General features: G+C 47.4%; 1 protein-coding gene across 2 annotated transcripts in view; it reads right to left on the reverse strand.

The window, feature by feature from the left end:
• Window positions 1-1,865: 1,865 nt before the first annotated feature.
• The window catches only part of LOC138582274 (fidgetin-like protein 2), a 192,758-nt gene continuing 173,372 nt past the window's right edge, over window positions 1,866-21,251 (reverse strand). For both annotated transcript variants that reach the window (XM_069653410.1, XM_069653409.1), the window contains exon 2: window positions 1,866-17,688. In XM_069653410.1, coding sequence (XP_069509511.1) covers window positions 15,464-17,677 — 2,214 coding nt within the window. In that variant the 5' untranslated portion in view covers window positions 17,678-17,688 and the 3' untranslated portion in view covers window positions 1,866-15,463. The remainder of the gene's footprint in view (window positions 17,689-21,251) is intronic.

The raw sequence follows: 21,251 nt of genomic DNA on the forward strand, positions 1-21,251 counted from the left end.
AGATGAGTAAACAATCATTAGAAGAGTGGACGGTTCTATTGCGACCACTTAATAACATAATTTTTCACAATGAACAGCCAACATTAAAGGTATTTGGAAATTCATGATTATTTTTCTCAAATATCACAAGCCACGCCTTAATTGCAGGACATCATAGCAGGGTATGTGCTGTATTTTATCATTACTCAATGGAATTATATAAATATAGGACATATAGTTCTGTTAAATAGGCCAAACTCTGTTTATGTACTTTTTCCTTCTCTTGTTATTTGATTTGAGCAATGCAATTGTGAATCTACTGGCAGTGTGCTCATCACCATTTACCTTTGATCTGGAGATTGAATAGCTAGCTACAACACACGGATCTATTAGGGTTCCTCTACAGCAGGGCTGTCCAACTCCAGGCTTCAAGGGCCGGATCCATGTTGGGTTTTCAGGATACTTCTCATTAATATTCATGAGATATATATGCATGCACATTTTCCCTCATGAATATTAATGAGGGATATCCTGAAAACCTGTCAGGATGTCTGCCCTCAGGGCGTGGAGTTGCGCATCCCTGCTCTAGAGAGACAGCACACCACTACCCGCTTAGGCCCAGTTTTACCTTAATCCCTCCACCAGATAAACATCTTTAAAAGTGGAAACCTTTCTCCAGACACAAGTTGGGATTGATAAGAACATCTTTCTTGGCTGGCGTTCTAATCATCGGGGCTCTTGGATTTGCCCTTCTCGCGTCATCGCTGGTTTCGAAGGCTCGCATAGCGTAGGGCATCAGGCTATAGAATTTCCTGTACACATGTTCCTTCACCAGATTCTAGGTGATTGTACTTTTAGGGGCACCATCCTCATTTTTGATTCTTTTGACTGACATTTCTGAGAAACATGGAAAGGGTGGTGGCACAGACTGTGTCCAGGGTGTTTTGCGCGTCGTGTACATAGTTTTCTTTTTCTGTGCGAGTTTTACTTCTCTGAGGAATGTCATAACAGGTTACTGGAAACCTAATTTCATCCACTCTGACCCTCCCCACATACCTCCAAAAATATAACATAATGTTATTTTGGTGCACACAACAGGTGTGCAGACATAGAGGAACTGACCAACACCCAAATGAAACTTGTGCCGCAGCACAGCGACTTTCCCCACAGTGCTAGACGCCCCATCTCTACAAGAGCCATGGGATTAGTGATCAATTGGATCGGAAAATCAAGTCGTAGGATTCTCAGCAGGAGCCTGTGAAAGGAATCGTGCACATCAGTGACAACTGGTGGCGTGTGCGCATGTGAGTGCTGCCGCCCAAAATCACACTGAGTCCGCAAAACTCGTATGTCATGCAGCTCAAGTAGCAGCCGTAGGATGGCCATGACGTTCGTGTCCCAGAACAAGTTGGCAGTCACCATAGATGCAAGGCTCTGTATTATCCCAGACTTGCCACTGGCTTCCTCTGGTGTTGTGAAGGTGGTCTAGTAACAGGCGAGAGGAGGCATGCTAGGGCCTTCATGCATGGGACTTGCTGTTTTCTGTAGGTAGGTTTCAGGTTGGTCTGAAACTGTAGGAACTTTGGGACATGTCTTAAAACATGCTGCAGCGTATGCCACAGGGTTTTGATCCCTACACACATCGCTGAGGTTTCAGCTCTGTTAGTTTTTGGAGGTGGGGCAGAGTTAGCTTGTACCAATTTTAATCTTTCCCTTAGTTTTGGCATCCTGAGCCTTGTAGACTAATGCCACCTGTCTTTTGGGGGAAGTCGCTGCAGTTTTTTTTAAGGCATCGTGTGATGCTTTGCGTCAAGTCGCTTCCTGGTACTGTGCGTAGTTTCTTGCAGCAAGCCTAAATGATGAAGCACACAGCTCAACCAGCAAAGTTCATGTAATCTCTTTAATACTGTGTAATACTTTCTTTTTAAAATACAGTATCTTTTGAGGTAGACCATTACAGCTCAAGAGCATTTAATTGTTTTTTTTCTCTCCAGACAATAAAAAGACATGAAATAAATACTTCATGTACAATATGTTGCAAAATGAGGTAGAAATGGTTACAGAGGATGTAAAAAGTCAAAAATGACATCTCCCAAACAAAAAATCTAGTACCACTTTTTGGAAATGTAAAACCAACCAACAGAGACATTTAATTTTTGTGTGGGTGCCGGAAAGTGTTAACAGCACTCTGTTCGGGTACTTAAGGCAAAGCAGCACATTCACAAGGAGTAGTCATACATACACACATGCACACCGACACACATACATACAGACAACGCACGCGCGCGCACACATCTACGTGCCTGGGCCAGACTGTAGAAGGAATCTTTGTCCCAGAAATATGCAATAGAGAAGGAGCCACCCACCCGCCTCAATGGTGTTCTGCCTGCAACCGCCTTGATGATTTGTCGAGATTCCATTGTTTAGCTGTGACGTCATGCACAGAACCTTCAGCAACCAAACGAAGTTTCCCTCACATGGCAACACAGCCACCAGAATGTTCAAAAAATGTTTTTGGTGAAACGGCTGCTTCTGTGGAAATGTACACACTAACGCCTTCGACAGATTTTTAAGTTGGGTTCCCCGCCCTTTCCTAAAATGAGTGTCACTTCACTTAGTCTGTATACTATAGGACTGAAACTCGGAGTACGAATTCACACGTTATGCTTGCTGCAGGCTAGGGGCTTTCTGAGGACAGTGACTATTCAAAGCATAAGCGAAAAAAATGTGCACATGCGTATCTGAGGATCCCCGGTGAGGGCCTAAAATATTTTTAAAAACTCCTTTGCCATGACGTGCGCTCAAGTGGAATGGTAACTAGTTGGATTCCTTTTGTTTTCCAATGCTGTGGGTAAACAGACCGTCGTCTAGTAATGCCCACTGTTCCATTTGCCCCAGTGTCTAAACCTCTCGGCGTATACTAAAAGAAGCAAATGTTGACACTGCTGTGATGAGTAACATGGGACTGGAGGTAGAGGTGGTACAAACAGACATGGAAGGGCGCGGGCGGGGAGGGAGAACATTCTCAATGACACCCTTTAGGCATGCACTTTGTATCTCCACACACCCATCACTGAGTGACTGGAACTACCCAGATCTCTCCTTGCAGGTTCCAATTTGAGAAAGTCTCAAACAACCCCACTACAGATACAGCAAAGTGTCATTGATCCAAGTGCCAAACAAACTGCAACTGCCGAAACCCACAAAGAATACGCACCTCGGTGTATTTTCTCATCGCATATAGAAGGACTGGCTAATGTTGCAAGCACAATGGAAGACTAGTCAAACATGTTCACCCAGAGATGCTGTTATGATAAACTTTTCAGACACTTTTTTTTATTGAAAGTGCTGCCCACGGACAGTCATCGGTGAGCAGGAACTTTGGCAGTCCTAACCTTTGTCCCTCAATGTCCACTCATAGATGCAAGCGCTTTTGCTCAAGACATTTTGACCAAGCTTCAAAAATCGAATGTCAGAGTCATTCTCTGAGTAGGCCACATAGATGCCTCCATTGTTGTTGGTCGAACCAGTTGGAGCCTTGTCGGATTAGTTAAATTAGGTCTTTAGTTGGACTTTTCTGTATTGAATACCGAATTCAAGATTGACTCTTCCAATACGCAAATAATTCCCACATGATGCCACCTTCATCAAATGATTTCTTGTAGGATATACACACGTGCAGGCGACACCAGATCTTTGTAGCAAAAGCAGTCTGGGGAGGAAATAGGGTCTTTTTGTTTCCGGATAATTGGACTTCTGCATAATGTATGGGGCTTGGTGCTCATCTCTTTACAGCCAACAGGACCATTAAGGAAATAACAGCTCACAACACTGATATCTAAAAGTGTCAGGCAGTTGCTTTCTGTTGTGCTTGATGAACCAAGATGCGTATCTATAATACTCCTCTTCCCCCGCAAATACGCCAGTTTCGAGATCAGGGTACTTCTTTCACGCTTTGTAAAATCTGTCAGTCCTCTCTTGCCATCTACCTTTGTAGAAGAGCGGCTTAAATATCCAAACCAGCATCTTCATGGTTCAGCGTGACCACATTACAATATCCCATCACAGCCCGTACTCGATCAAGGAGGGGCAGACATATAGCCGCTCCAATATCCAAAACAAAACCTTGAAAAATCCTTTGCAGTCAACAGAACCGTCTCTGATCTTCATTTTCTTTGAAAACCAAGCGAAAGCAAATCCCTGACCGACCACGTAACAGACGTGCTCTTTATTGCATGTTGTCAGAGAAATAACTTTATTAGTTTCCACATGAAAATACATTAACGTGTATTCAAAACCGGCCGGTAAATTTACAACTCAATTGAAAATGATCAGTGGAAAATGTCTATGTTGCTTTCTGTTGAGCACTGTAGATGTTCTACACTTGACCTACATAACACAGGCTGCTAATGTTTCCCGTCGGAAAACTATCTGGCTCGGTCGACCGATCCTTTGAGAATCTTTTCAGCAACTTTTACAGAAATTCACAACTTCTTGTAATGGTTACGATTCACCATCTTATCTCACCCGTGTTATTACATTGATACGCACCGTTGGTTACGTGGAATTGGTAAGCGATTGTAAAGAATGGTAAATATTTCCACGGGTGAGGGAAATGACTTGACTGGGCAGGTTGGTCTACTTACGGCCATTTGCCATATAACAAGAGGTGTTTCCCATTGAACTCAAAGGTCCTCCATTGGTATCCACCGGGCTGAAGCCATCTTCTACAGAAAGCAAACACTGGTGGATTTAGCTGTAATCAGTGATGACCCCAGAGATGTCAAGATTGGTAATGTCTAAAATACTGTGTGGGCATGTACAGCATCATGGCGACAGTACTGAACATTTTCAAAAGTGGTGGGAATACTGTCTAAGACTGTTCTCCGTGGCACTATTACAAAATAGGAGCGAAGCCAGGAAAGATCACCAAAATGAAAATGTCATTGCAACATAGAGGGGGAACAAAGGAGACACCGAGTGCGAAGAAGTGTGCTGAATTAGCTACCCAGTCGCCCGATTGCGCAGACAATATTCTGATGAACCGAGAGCCTTTGTATGAATTGTGCTCAAGTAAAACTGAAGTGACCCAAAGCGACCGAGAGCGGAGTGTGTGGTTCCGGTGAGATGATCACACGTGCGGTTTGTCCTGTTGCCACTTACACAGCACACAGAGCATACGTTTAGGGCACGTTCTGCAAACGGGCAGCTCGATGTGGACTCCGAGGCAGAAATGACAAAGGGGGCGGGGGATACAACATGCATGCTACATGTGCTGAGCTCGTGCATAGACGTTGCCCCTCACCAGCAGCCGATCCAGCACAAAAACAACTCCATTGAACCCCAAACAAAAACAAAACTACCCACTAACTGCCACAACTAAAAGGCCACACAGGAACCACTGCAGCGCCAACCGTAAACCAGCTGCAACTAACACACTCCTCCACAAAAGAACACAAACAACTAAAATGCATCATTAATTTACGGTCTGACGAGCCTTGGTAACATTCCGCACAAGAAAACACGTGGCATATTGCTCTAATGGAACAACAGGCCGGTATTTCATTTCTGCCTCGTAAATTACATGTCCACCAAAGGCTACTTTTAAATGCATCGCCGTCTTCTAATGATTAACCGACACAGCTGTCCTCGGCCGGCCTCCAAAAGAGAGGAGCTAGTGTTACACGGCATCCATCACCCATTATTAACAGTTGGGCACTCTCGGGCTCGGGCCGGAGAAGAGGGCATTCCTGCTGTCGGGGCAGCCCGAGGCACCAGGAGATTCCCAGCCTGACACCCGAGCCTGTGACGCCCGGGAAGGGGCGGGGCTGCACACACTTGCCATGGAAGCGCCTTCCAGTGGAGTAACTTTGCTGAAAATGTTAGGGGTGTGGGGGCATGACATCTAAATTAAAGGTGCCCAATGAGGGGGACAAAATGGTGTGCCACATAAGTTTGTGGGTCTATGGGGGGGCACACTGGTGCTCCCCTCCTAAAATTACGCCCATGGGGCCTTCTCCCCGACCTGGAGAAAATAAAGGCAACGGACTCTGGGAAGCCTGCTCAAGGGAGTGTAACAAAACCACACAAAAAGGGGCTTGGACAGGAGTCTACTCGTGAAAAGGCATGCGAGCAAACCTGGAGACCTCACTGCACATGCCAAAATGTGGTGTACCAGCCCCAGCCTCGTGGTATAGCTTACACGCCAAGACTGTGCTGCTACTGCGCGTGCCACAAATCTCTTGCAACATCCACGCACGGGGCATATTTATCTGGCAATATTTCTTACTCTGCATGCAATGAACTCAAGACTCTGGAGCCCCTGGCGGTGCGGTAGCCTCCAGGCGCGAAGCAAAAGGCTTGTGTGCACAGTGTGAAGACTGCTCACTTGACGTCCTGCTCTGCAAGTGGCAGATCTGCTGCAGAGCCCTGTGTGGCAAAATAATGCACCGAGGTTGATGTTTAAGCAGAGCACGTCCATTATGCGAGTCAGTGTCACATGACGGCTTCATCCGGCGGAGAGACGCGACGTGTTGTGGAAGCTTAAGGGCACCATTCTCGTGTGTGGCCACGCTTCTGGTGAAGCTTGAACGTGGAGAGCATCTGCTGAGGCGCTGCAGAGGAGTCTGGTGTGGGCAGATGTGGTTAGAAAGCACCTCCCCTCCCAATGGATGAGAACATGCTTATTTAATGTCCTCATCCATGGGGGAGGGCCGCCTTCATTTCTTTATTCATGGGGAGGGTTTTTTTTTTCCGCTCACACATGCCTGCAGCAGAATCATGTGCAACTACTTGTCAGATTGTCTATTTCTACACAACTTCAAGAATGAGAATGGTGGCCCTCCTTAAACTTTCACAACACATTTTCATTTGAGAAATCGGGGTTCTATTTAGGGCACTAGGCCCCAAAAAAAGTGTTGGGGAGGGGGGTCTCATTACCATATGTAATGCCTAGTGATGTCACAGGAAGTGAACAAATGTTAAAGTGAAACATGCACATTTCACTCAATCGGTCTTTCCAAATGAAAGAAAAGTGTGGAGGACAAATGTGCATTTGACTTACACAAGATTAATCGTGAACACCCGAAAATAGAACACCAGAAAGGTGCACACATGTAAAACAAGGAAAGTTGTCAGAATCCTCATGAGATCACTCACCGGTTTTTGGGAACCGAGCTTACTGTGGCTTTGTGGGCAAAAGTGCCGCCCCTTATCCTGACGCTCGTGGTCCGAATCTCGGCTTCTTCGCCGTTTGTGCCAGGCCCAATACACTAAACGAATTGAAGAGTGCAAGATTTTTTTTTTATTCCTCAAACAACCAATTGACAAAATTGTACACAAGGTACAAATGAATAATTGACTGTGCCTGATTGCTATCCTGCACTCGCTGATGATGTCGCCGTTTGCGATGCATTGAACTAATTCGGAAAAGTGCATCACCTCATCGATGCACAGCGGAGCGGATGAGGCCATGGGTTTGGTAGACTGGACAACGCGACCCAGGTTCTGATCTTGGCTGAGCCACTTGAGCAAAACTGCGTGATCCTTGGCATATCACTCAGTTCCCATATCACTCAAAACTGTAAGTGATGAGAAACTGGAGTAAAGCAGCATGTTGTGTTTCATTGAACATTTGATGTTTACAGATCCGAAAAATGAATGCTAATTTGAGGTTGACCAATGATTGAAGGGTTCTCTTGGATCACTTAAGAGCTGGATGCGGAGTGGGTTAAGGGGGTGGGGGGTGGAGTTCACGCCTACACGGCAGCAGGATTGGTGGGGTCTATTTCACACAGCGCATTACTTTCGCCGGGACTGTTCCTCAGTGGACTAATGCATCCACCACAGGGACCTGTGTTTGACCTCATGGTCACAGGTTTGAATCCCGGCAGGTCCACTCAGCCCTTCAGTTGGGTAACAATAAACATCTGCTATCAGCGTCAAGATGCCCCTTTGGGGGTGAACCTGTATTTTACAGATACGTCTGTTATGTTATGTTTCCAATCAACAGAAGGCCCGGTTGTTGATCGGACCTGGATCTTCTGCACTCCGGTGCTTGGTGCCAGTTTCCATCCGCATGTGCCAGCGGTTGCATCGGGTCGGGCTAGCGAGCAGCAGCCTGTGCCTACTTGTGATCTGATTAGGCTTGTAAAATGTCATACATGGAGGATCTTTTCCTGGTGTAGGAACGTGGATTAAGAAAACATGAGATTACATTAGCTGGGCAAAAAGGTCACCGCGATCCCATTTTTAGGAACCCCAGCAGCCTATGTCACAAAGAAATAGCCCCAACCAGTGGGCGGGGCTTGTTGCTCTACTGAGGAAGCCCGCTCATCCTTGACTGCTTGAGAAAGAAGCACTATAAGGCAGCAGCATGGCGTGCGTTTCAAAGTGGAGTGGGCAAAGTACGTAATTTGCGCAAAGACGAACGAGAAGTTACATCAATGAACAAAGTTTCATAGTACAATGCTGCGAACGCAGTCACCTCATAGCGCCTTGAAGCAGACGGGCGCGGTGCATTACTGTTCATTCATTCTGATGTTCAGTCAGATTCCAAGAGATCCGAATTTCTACAGTCCGGGGAACCGTGTACAGTAAGTTTGCCCATAATCATGACATGTGGGGTCAAGCGGGGAATTTGCGACTAGAGTCCACGTGGCTAAGCGTCAAAGTCAGTAACGCAACTAGTACGTCCCCACTGGGAAAGGCGCTTTGCCTCCAAATGCTCCTATCATGGCAGGGTCCGCCTCTTCTAAAACCGGCATGTGGGAAAGGAAGAAAATACTTGCACCGCGATACATTCCACCCGAGATACGCAACCGCATGGCGTAATACAGTGCATTTAAACTATTCAAGAAATGCCGTAACTAGCCAGGTAGGAAAAACACCAGAATTTGTTTCGGATTAGGATCACTCTGTTGCTGGTCATCATTCGGCAACGCCTTTTTCTGATCCCATTCTGCCCTCCCACACTACTGTTCGGGAGAGGTGGCTTGTCGACTCTCCCTTGCATTGCACAGAGGACAGCCCTGTGAACCATTAAAAAAAAAAATTGGGATGCAACCTTTTTTTTTTTTTACAAAGCAAACATTCCTGCTGTAAAGTGAGAGGCCCCCATTGTCAAACCTAGGATGGCAACCATATGTAGCCATTACTTTAAGAATCAACAACCTGTGATAGCCCATATGCAGACTAGACGACCTAATGCTTAGGCTTGAGCGCCGCTGCTTCCAAAAGACAAAACACTCAACTTCAAAGTGCCCAGATACCCCTGGGTCAGGTGCGCTATATAAATAAAATAAACAAACTCAATTTGAAAGAATCCTTTTTGAAGGCAGTCCTGGATTCTGCAAACACTGAAATGGATGAAATTTCAGGTTAAGCAATTATAAATTACAGCACCAGGCATTGTGGGTGAGCGATGTCATGACCCGTTGTTCCAAAATAATGAGCTGTATGCCTATTCCAAATAAAGGGGTGCTGTAATGATGTGGCAATGATGTGGCAATTAAATCCTGAAACAGACTTGAGAGCACATTCTCATCTCCTCATGAAGCAGCAATAAGGACACGAGGGTACAAAGAAAGCATCACTTTGGATACCCATTCAACGTCCATCTTGTCCACCTGTTCTAAAGATAACAAACTCCAGTCCCCCTTAATAAGGCTGTCCGTACACTGCTGATGACATCACTGCTGCCATGGCTTTAAAGTCGATGCAGAGCAGCAGTGACCCTGGACAGCAACCTCAACTGTGGAAGCCATATCGAGAATACCCAGCAGAAGGCAACAGGAAAGATGGCAGCGCTGTACCCACTCCTGAAGACCAAGTCCATTCTCCTCCGGGCAAAGATCAATGTCTACAAGGCGATCATCAGACCTACCCTGACGTATGCCTCCCCAGCATGGATGATCTGCCAGGAGCGACACCGGATGAGTCTTCAGAGAGTTCACAGGAAGGCCCTGCAGATATCGGCTGGAGCTCCATTCTTCACAAGGACAGCTGACCTTCACAGAGAAATGGACATCGAGATGTTGGATGAACATCTAGTGAAGCTGATTAAGAACTTCTGACAAGGACTGGATCAAAAACCAAACGCTTTGATCAGAAGACTCACTGCCACTACTGTAAACCCTTCGACCGCCAGCTGCGGCCCTTCACAGCGAAGACCCTGTGAAAACAGCCCTGCTGTGACAAGTCCACACAGACCAAGAAGAATACTAACTCACAACTACATACTCAACCCGAGAGCCTCGGTATCCAAAAATCACTGCTGATGGATAAAATCTATCAGCAAGAAGAAGACAGCCGGAGTGATGTCATAATTTTGAAAGCTACCTGCCGCCCATCACAGCAAAGACCCTGTGAAACCAGCCTTCCTGTGACACGTCCACACAGACCATGAAGAAATTCAACCCATGACACACTACACATCTTCTGTACGGTCTCATGCCGATGATAAAACAATCCCTCACTAACGAAATTGGGCGATAAGTGCTCGATACATCAACACGTTCCTGCTTAACGTGTTGCTTCTGCTTAAGACGTTGCTCCCATCAAAACAATGAAAACGTTTAAAATGGGCCAGGGTTGCTTTCAGAGCATGCCCATTCCTTTTCTACGTGTGACTTTACCCAGACTTTTGTCTTCTCGCTATGTACCCGGTTAGAATTCTCCCCGAGGGCTCAGTGATGGCGGTCCATATGCCAGACACGCCACTTCCGGCGCACGCACGCACGCGCGCGGCTGGTGGCGTGATCACGAAGAAATACACCATCGAGATGGAAGGCTGTAAAAGGTGCGCCATCCTCGGCCAATCAGTTTCCTTTTAACTTCCGAAGGCCCCCCTCATAGAGAACCACATTCTTAAAATGCAAAGCTCAGACTGCTTATTTTCATTTTTTAGAGCAGACTCGCGTCACGTCGCGGGTGAACGTGAAATGGCAGAAAACGGACAGTACGAAAGGGATACCTCTCTGATGATGTTTTGAAAAAGAGGAATGTTTTCAACCCCTAGACGCTCACCAGCCACTGCAGTTTTGGGGAACTGACCACGCTCAGAGGGCAAATGTAGCCAGCCTTCAAGAAGTCCAGAAGGTCAAATCGAAGGACCGGGCTCGGAGCCATCTTGGATGGCAGAAGACAGAAATACCCCACCCTGGCTCTGCAAACAGAAGGGCAGCAGCTGGGCCGCGCTTGAAAGACCCCGGGGGGAAAGGCTGAGCCTGGTCCTGCGTTTCTCCTACATCCTGTCAGATGAGCAGCAAGAGATGTGACGAGCCTCAGGGGGACCCTAGCGCCACTTTGACTGAGACAGACGTCCCGGAAACGTTTGCATCAGAAGCTGAGCACAAGAACCAGATGACGTTTGCGGCTTCAATGTGCGTTTGCCTTAATTGTTGTTTGTTAGAGTGCTCAAAAATTGCGAGCAGGTAAAAAAATAATAAAAAAATATTGTACACATTTTGCGGAAAAAAATAACTGGGGGAAGCCTATAGCAATAACGTGATTTACACAGGACAGCACAATCTAGTGAAAGGGAGAAGCCAGGAACAGAACTCAAGCTTTCATGGTCACTAACCTAACCTCTAGGGAGAGCTCCTTTCCAGGTAAGTGGTCTTCTCTCACTCAGTGGGAAAGGACCTCAATGTGGTGGAGCTGTGGGGTTAGCACAGGGGGTCTGAGTGTCTATGCAGAAACTTCTTCATGCAACAAATGGAGATTGCTACTCCATCCACGACAGAAAATGGCGCTGGATGGCGGAGTAACGCTCTCTGCACACCACAGCTTTACTCAGATGCTTTCCAGGCTAGGGTGCTTGGATCAAAAACCAAGACCAGCATCCAAATCCAACATGACAAGAACTCCGAGAAGACTGGGTCAGCAGAAAGATTAGGATCAGCAGGGGTAGGATGACGTCACAATCGAGGTCACAGCCTCCAAATGAAACAACTGCTGACTGAAAGCAGAGGGAGGACATCTTGGAAGTAAAAATCTACTTTTCATTTGCTGATTTGTCCATATTCACAAGTCAATATGTCTGGCGTGAATAAAAAAAGATGGGGTAAGTGGGTTCTGGGTGTGGGGTGAATACGTGGAGATAACAAACAAGGCTGAACGCCCACTAATAGGTGGTCCCACCAACAAGGAATTCGGGTGGACTGCCAACAGGCCAGTGCTTCCAATCGGCCCTTAGGCAGAGGCATTGCTAGGGGGTGGGGCTTAAGGGGCTATAGCCCCGGGTCTTTTGGTTGTAGCTCTGGATAGAATCTCAGGGTCTACAACCAAAAGGCTAGCTAGCCCAGAGTCCCGACATTAGTGTAGCCCCGGATCTTTTCCAGACCTAGCAACGCCCCTGCCCTTAGGTAAGACCGGGGCACATACCTGTTGAAACACCATATTTGCGGTGGACAGTTGCCTGGGCAGATAAGTCAGCAACGGGCCAAAGGGTCCAACAGGCCCCGTGGGTGTGGACTCACTGCAGTGACATCCAGTATATAGAGTGCCAGTATCACTCAAAAGAGGGAGTATGAACTAGTGCCTTGGGTCCCAGGCTCACAGCAGCCAGCTGGCCTTATCTAGATTAGTACACTGGACGCAAGACTTGGACAGGAAGAGGTGCAGTTTGGGGACTACGTGGACCCTTGTACGATGTGGTCAGGAGAGGGCTCTAAAGCCAGAGCAAAAAAATGTGAGACAATTCCAAGCTGGACCACGCCTTACGACTCTGCCCGCCTGCATGCTCAGAGGTGAAAAGGAGTACAGTTCTTTGGAATAGCTGCTAGATGTTTTTTTTTTATACTGCTACATGTTAAGATCGCTTTAGTGTTCCAGGAATCGTTTGAAGCATATACATCTTCAATGTGTTTGTAGTGCTTGTGAGAACAGCGTAGCACAGCAGCAGGATCCACCCAACTTTCCAAGCAGTAATGCACGTGTGGATACACAAGCCTCGGATGGGGCAGGAAGGGGCTATGGGGTCTTCCTAAATCAGAGAGTTCTTTGCCAGTGGGCCTTGAACACCCCCATGATCTCAGGGGACCTCTTAAAAATGTCCATTCTAATAAAAATAGCAAACTCGATACCAGAGCAACTTCTCAGCTCAGGGTGGCTACAAGTCTGCTAAATTGTGATGGGGATTTTCGAGTGAAGGGGTGTTAATTCAGCCACCCAGAACTAGATTGGGGCTGCCGAAGACACGCCAAATAGTCCTGTTGCAGAGGTTCCCAGTCACCGGGGACCTGGGCCAGTCTTGACCCGGTCATCAGCCACCCTGGACCATAAGGTCTTTCTAACTCTGCTCCAAACCCATGAAAACATCATCTCCCTTTTATAACTGTTAGAGGTGAATTTGTGCTTTTTTAATCTCTCCAAAAAATTCTGAGCGTCAATAACATATACATGTGAGATTCAAATGGGGTTTCCCAACCCAAAACACGATTCGCTACCGGCAGAGGACCCTCCAATCATACGGTTGAGCTGGGGCTTTTCTTTTCCTTCTAAATTCTCCCTTATTTCCAAACCACAGCAGGAAACGCATGCCTCTGTAAGCCACCATTATTTTTCTGGCCTGTTCCAGAGTGGGATTTCCAGGGTTAATATGGTTTAGGGTCAAAGATTTGAATACAAAGGTTCGAATAAAAATACATTTGAGTCTAAAGGACTGAAAAAAAAAGACCAAATGCATTTTTTGGGGGGGTTTCGGGGGACCCAAACCCCCGTTTTTTGGCCAAAAACCATTATTTTTGCCTATACCAAAAAAAAAAAAAAAACATTAAAAAAGGCATTCAGTCTTTTTTTTCGGTCCTTTTGACTTGAATGTATTGCATTCAATCCTTTTGTTTTCAAATTAATGACTGGACACCGTTAATATATCAGGGTTGTGGTTACACTAAATGACCAGGGCAGGACTAATACCGAAAACCTGGAATGACACATCATCCTCAGACCTGGAAGTGCTGATGCATAAAAATGGCTTTCCCGAACATCTTATATCCTCTTGACAGATGGAAAAAAGGACAAGAAAGGACTGAAAAGAGGTGTCCATCTTAAACATTTCTAGGGATCTTGTTTAAGAGACTTACATTTACTTCTCTTTTTTGCACGCGCGCACACATACACGCATACACACACACCTCCTGCTTTATTACCACACACAAAAACACACAAACTTGCCCTTGTTTAACATCAACACCATGCACATATGAAAGCTTGGGTAAATGTTGAAACATAGTAAAGCTGCAAGGCCAGAAGGCAAACCCCGCCCCCACGTAACCCCTCCAGTCTGGCCACTGAAGAAGAGCAAGGACTGCTCAAGCCGAACGACAAGTTGGAACAAGACAGACAGGCTTCAAAACAAGAACAAAATGCTGAACTGTAACCCTGTTGGCGATCCAAAAAGTGGTACTCTCAAATTCCTTTAACCTACAGCACTACTTATACATTCTGAAGACACGTTACTCCACCAACACTACAATAACAATGTAAAAAGAAAAATATGGCATACATTTTTGTGTGAAAACCCCTGAAATACATTCAATGTTAATCTTTGTAACAACTTCAAGCTTTTTTTTCTTCTTTTGATGTCTTTTTTTATTTTTGGAAGTAAGCACGTAATCTGTACCAAGTCATTAATGCCGCTATTTTGAGGAACGCGGCCTTGTCTTGTAAAGTTCATTTTTTTCTTAACACATACATTCTGAGGTAAATTTTCCTGAGTATTCAAAAAGGAGGGGGAAAACTACCATACTTTAAAAAAATAAAAATAAGGTCTAAGAATTTTAAATTACAGCTTGTTTTCCACCCCTCCCTTTTTCTTAGGTTTGCTCCCCGGTTCCTCTCTTCCCTGCAAACATCTTTGTGAACCAGCGCCCCGTCTGGAGTGAGTCTGGAGGGACCCTCAAAGTGCCTTCAAAGGGTTGCCAGTCCAGTGATAGTAGTAGAAGAAACGAATAAAAATGGAAATAAAAAACAGAGGAAAGAGTCTGTAGCGAAACATAGCAGAGGTTTGTGGCTGCCATGTGATTATTGAATGCTCAAACCTTACTTTGCTCCCTTTTGGTTAATTCCCGCCTTCACTCAGAGCGCGGGGTGACAGAGCAGTGATGAGAAAGTAGCCTTTTCTAAGGTTCATCGTAAACAGATTCCATCAGGGGCACAGCAACCACATCGCACTAAAAAGAAAAGGTAGCCCCGGCCCCCCAACAGAGTTTGAGATCTCTTTAAAAAACGAGAACACAACAAAGTATAAAAAAGAGACCAATCCTGGCTCATGCCACACATCCACAAGCAACACTTAGCCCTCTTGGCTGTGTCAGTTCCATACAACAGCCAGCATTCTATTTTAGTCTCCACCCACCACCTTCCAGTTTGATGAATAAGGGGTTCCACTGGCCCCTGAAAAGTGTTCTTTGTTTTACTACCAAAAAAAGAAATGCCACCACACTTCCGCCACAGGAGGCTCACTACACAGACTGCCTTGCCGCTAATGTCTGGATCCATACATTTTGTTCCAGTCCGCAAACAAGTCCAGCTCCTTCTGAGATGTGCTGGGGCGCAGTTTGCAGAATGCACCCTCAAAGTCTTTGTAGTTTGTCGGCTGCAGCTGGCCAGCAATGCCGTGGAGCTGGTCGGCTCCTGCTTGCTGGCAGAGCTGGACCAGCTCGCTGCTCAAGTAGCCCTCCGTGTGCTGCACCAGAGCGGCCATTTCTCGTTCACTGAGGCAGTAGTTTTGCTGCGCCAGGGTGTGGTGGAGAATCTGCCTCCGTGCTAAGGTATCAGGTGGGGAGATGTAAAACCTCTTGGCAAATCTTTGATGTACAGGTTCTTCAATGTCGTCCGGTCGCTGGGTTGTCCCAATCACGATGACATTATCATTGGCAGAGGTTGCGATGCTATCCAAGTAGGAGAGTAGTTGGTTCTTCATGCTCTTCAACTTACTCCCTTCTTCTTTCACCCGGGAAGAAAGGAGGATATCAATCTCACTGATGTAGACTACTGAGGGCTGACGGCAGCTTGCCATGAAGAAAATGGCTTCGAGGATTTTCTCACCCTCGCTCTTCCACTTGGACACCAGGGCTGCACAGCTGAGTTTCAGCAAGGTGGAACCCAACTGCGTACAAATGCACCGGCTGAGCAGCGTCTTCCCAGCTCCGCGGGGTCCAAACAATAAAATTGTCCTAGGTGGCCGGCTGGCTCCAGTGTAGGCTCCAGGCCTGAGTATAGGCCAGACCAGCTCTTCTTCAATCATTGCTTTGATTGAAACTTGTCCAGCAATGTCGGTCCACTGCACAGGAGGACCACAGTCAACTATTTCATTGTTCACCAGCTCCAGAATTAAAGGATCAATATCTTTCAGCTGCTCTTCCGACTGGCTGAAAAAAGGTTCTTGCTTAATTGCTGGAACCTGCATTCTGTGCGCAAAGGTATGCCCATGTTCATTGCCCTCCCTTTCGCCGTTCACCATTGTGGCAGAAGAGAACTTGTCAAATTGCTCACTGGATCTCAGTGGTACCTCTGTGGCGTACGAGTTAGGGGAAACAATGGTTTTCATTGATTGGCTGTTATATTTCCCGAGGTTCTCGTCGGTGGTTGACCGCTTTCCAGGTTTATAGGGTACCTGTGGCATTTCGTTGCTACGATTAAAGCCATTGCCTCTACATTCAATAGAAACACCATTGTTGGAAATCTGATACGGGGACTCTGAGGTAGACTTTGGTTGCTCGTAGCTGTATTTTCTATACCTTCCATCATTTTCTTCCTCCATAGGCATTTCAAAGGCCTTCCTTTTCAGTGAACTGCCGGACTCGCTGCTGAGGGAAGTTACAGGAATTTGGACCAGGCCAGAACTTTGATAGCCATATGCAGGTCTTGACGAAGTGTTAGCAGGTGGGAGTGGTGTAGGTGCTGCGATACCAGAGGGGAGATAAGAAGCAGAGGGATGAGGATGAATGGCTCCATATGCAGGAGCAAGTCCAGACTGAGAAGTGTAACCGCTCGATGTGTAATTGTACATTGGACCAGATGGACTGTAGCCAGGGACCAAAGCTGGAGATGGATGGGCAGATTGAAGAAGTCCTGAGGTATGAAGCGCTGAAGGATGGGTGGGAGGAAGTGCTGTGGCAGGCTGACTACAGTAACCTGGTGGCAGGTATGTGCCACTGTAGGCCGAGGTATAGTCTTGTGGCGCTACAAGTCCACCGGATGCTGTGGACCCCCCACATGTGTTACTGGGATAGATGGAGTCAGACAGGTTTCCAGGCCCAACTGAAGGACTGCCTATTCCGACAGGGCCATTTCCTGGAGCAACCGCAGAAGGGAGAACTGACTTGGAGCCAGCAAGTCCATCGTGCATGGAGGTCAGAGAATACGTATTCTCGGAGCTGTGCGACATCTGCCACGGTTCAAGGTCACCCTTCTGTCCATTAATTGGCCCAAAGGCTCCATCTGTGAAGCTATTCAGTGTGGGCCGTTCATATGGCGAGTCCAAAACCCCAGAGTACTTTTCGGCATATCGTTTCAAGAGGTTGGATGCCGTCAATGCAGATATGTCGTCGTTGGCCCAGGCGTAGTTGAACCTCTGCCGACTGCTGTGGTATAGGTCAGTTTTGTGGGCTGGGGATGAGGTGGTGGACGAGACATCGAGGTGCTGCTCTGGCCACTGGTTCAAGGGCTGGGCATGCTCCGGTGTCCAGTGCATCTTCAGGAGTCCTGGGTGGAAACACAGAGAAAAAGGTATTGATTAATAACAGAAGCATGCAAGCATGACACATACATGGACAGTACAAGGCTATGTAAAGTTTGCAGGCAGTATGACATGTAAAACAATATACACATTTCCAGCCGTGACTGCCCCACCAATGCTTTGGCAGTGAACCTCCCCCATAAGCAGGAAATAGGCCCCTTTGGTTGCACCCCACCACTGACTTTCCAGCACTAAATCTAGGTTTTCAGATGCAGTGAAAGCTGATGGCGCTGCCCAGAGCCCCACGTGCTGGAACCAGCTTCTACAACAATCCTAGGAAGTTGCTTCAAGATGTCTAGTCTTTTTTATTTTTTTTATCCATGGACAATTTATTCCAGAGGAACATTGTGAAGCATTAAGACATTTCTTCATTTTAAAAATGTCGCCTATTCAAAAGAAAATGACTAGCAAGAGATGTACTCTAGGTCAGAGCCATTTCTGACTTTCCCATAGGTGAGGCTCCTTCCCACTGATATTTTGCTACTGCTGAAAGCCGAACATGCGAACTGTGCAAGTGAGGCCACCCTTCCAGCGCCAGCCCAGAAGCAAGACACCGAGCCTAGAGTTATCCCTAGTAACAGTTTATCAACCTATCCTTGTCTGATGGAATAGTTCCAGATGCTTTGAAGTAGCCCGTTATCACTCCACACCTTAAAAAGCCCTCAATCACACCCTGTTGGTCTAAATAACGAACTATTGCCTTATTGCTAGTTTTCCTTGGTTGCCCAAAACCCAGGCACAGATGGTTACATCTCGGCTGCAACGCTTTGCCAAGAGCAATAACATATTTGAGTCTAACCAATCCGGATGTCAGCCTTGCCAGTCGCAGACTTGGCCTCAGTCCTGGGAGTATTTTGCTGATGAGGGATATCTCACCTTATTTGTGATGCTCCCTCTCTGCGGCCTCCGATCCTGTGGACCATCAGGCTTTCCAATCCCACCTCACGCCTAAGGCCCAGGTTTCAACGGAAGCTCTAAAATGGCTCTAGTCTCTGTGGCCAGAGAGCTCATTTGGGCATTTTCCTTTCTTCGTCGTCTCTTGTGGGGTCCCTCAAGGCTCCACCCATGTCTAGTCTCTGTAGCCAGAGAGCTCATTTGGGCATTTTCCTTTCTTCGTCGTCTCTTGTGGGGTCCCTCAAGGCTCCACCCATGTCTAGTCTCTGTAGCCAGAGAGCTCATTTGGGCATTTTCCTTTCTTCGTCGTCTCTTGTGGGGTCCCTCAAGGCTCCACCCATGTCACCACTGCTCTTTAACATCTACATTCTCCTTTCATTTTCCATCTTAGCTACATACGATTTGTGACATCATTCCTATGCGGACGAGACCTAGCAAAAGCACGTCGGGATGATGTTAACAAAAAACCCCCGGCTGCATGGATGAAATTATTCACTGGACGCTTCACAGTGGTCTCCAGCTAAATTCAAACAAGAGAAAGTGTATTCCGAGGAGTTCAAAGCACAGTGTAATTTATTTCCCTTGCTACCCGCTTGCCTTATTCTTTTCGATCTACCTATCACCATTGCCAAGATAACCAAGAACCTCCGAATTTATTGACAAACAACATGCCACAAGACTAAGCGCTGCAGGGCCATTACAATGGTGATGGGCGCTGTGCAAATTTTGGGTAGCATAACATGAGAAGCAGACCTAACATGTCCTTCCCTGTAGGGGATGTGGTTAAGACATTACTCGTTAAGCTCCAGCATCTCGGCCAGATCCTCCCTTTTCTTCTCAGGGATGACTGTGCGCCTATTAGGCCACCTGGAAGATGCCAATGCGCTCCATGGTAATGCAGCATCTTCAACAGGTCCTAAATGCTGCTGAACACCTCGTCTTTAGTTTGCCTAGGCGGTACTCGGGTTCACTGCTTCGGCAATCCATTGGCTTCCTGTAGAGACGCAAGGTCCTCCTCAACATCACACCAATGCCTGGATGGGTTGCCCCAAGGAACCTGCGACGCAAGATCCTGTGGCATAATACAACTCGATCCCTGCGATTGGAACCCTCCTGATCGCTGGTTAGTCGCAAATCTGGGTTTGAAATGAGACGGGGCAGCATATGTTGGCACCCACCTATGGAATAAGCTCCCCTTAGAAGTTCAAGCCGTCACACACTTTCTTTTTAGAGGGTTGCAAATACCCATCTTCCCTGTTAAACGTCCCTCAGAGGCCCATGCTGGCCTCTTCTGATTGGCTGTACCGCCCTCTGCCAGATCTGACTGTTTGAAATGTTCATAAAATGAAAAATCCACACCCATGGAATAATGGCAAGAAGCATATGCTGCACATGACGAGAATGTGGTCCCGGCAGGTAAGGAGCCTGGAGGCCACTCTGAACGGAACGAGCGCCCTGTTGCACTAAACCTTGCTGGGAAAGGTCAGCTGTGTTTCCTGAATGCTTCTCTGCTCCGGAAGTCAGAAGACGTGGCATGCAGTCAGAGCTGGGCCAGCATGCGCCACATTATCTCCTGGGGACCACCACGATGCACTAGGGCAGTCGTACTCAAGTGTCCCCGAAATTGCAATAATGGTGCACAGAAGACATTCACTCCATAGCGCGCTCTACCCACCTGGGCATTTCTGCCCTGGAACTTTGGTAATGCTGCAGTGCACTGCCAGCCCACGAGGCAGAGCGATGGAAATGCAGTGCTGTGCATGAGTGCACCAGCAGGCAATCCACAGCAGTGCTCGGTCCCTCTCACGCATGGACGTTTAGATGACCTCACAGAACATGCCATGCTTTACATGGCTGGGGACCAGGTGGTCCGGTGTCTGCGGGGTACTTTCCTGTACCAGTAATAAGCCCTTCATTTCGGAAACTGATCCTTTTGGGATTTTCACTCGCAGGCCAGGATTTGGAGGGCTGGCATCCCATAAACTTCTGCATCTGTGGCCCCCACCCTCCTTCAGCCAGGGAACAAGGAGCAGAGAGACTTTTTTTTGTTTAAAAGACACGCTACTAGTTCAATAGAACGCCGTAAAATGGTCAATTGCCAAGCGAATAAGCAAAGAAACCCAAAAAGGCGGATGGCAACGCTGCGCCCCAGCGGCTATGGCGTGACTCGGCAGCGGCGCTGGGAAAGGGGCGGGGCCGCGACGCGCCATAGCGCAATAACGGAACGTTCTGTGCCGCAATTCCGCTGGAGGCCAGGGCAGGAAGGGCCGGTCTGCAGCCTTCACCCTGGAATGCCACACGTGCACACGCCGAGTGGGGCAGGGCGTGGAGGGCTGGAATGCGGTCCTTCCTTTCATAGGTCCCTGTAACAAATTCCTCTGCGTGTGCAAGACCGTGCACCGGGGTGTTGCTAGGCCTGGAAAAGATCCGGGGCTACACTAGTGTCGGGACTAGGGACTAGATAGTCTGTGCAGGACCGTGCACCGGGTGTTGCTAGGCTTGGAAAAGATCCGGGGCTACACTAGTGTCGGGACTAGGGACTAGATAGTCTGTGCAGGACCGTGCACCGGGTGTTGCTAGGCTTGGAAAAGATCCGGGGCTACACTAGTGTCGGGACTAGGGACTAGATGGTCTG

The sequence above is a fragment of the Ambystoma mexicanum genome, chromosome 3q (assembly GCF_040938575.1).
Source record: "Ambystoma mexicanum isolate Mex_15411 chromosome 3q, UKY_AmexF1_1, whole genome shotgun sequence".
Classification (NCBI taxonomy): domain Eukaryota; kingdom Metazoa; phylum Chordata; class Amphibia; order Caudata; family Ambystomatidae; genus Ambystoma; species Ambystoma mexicanum.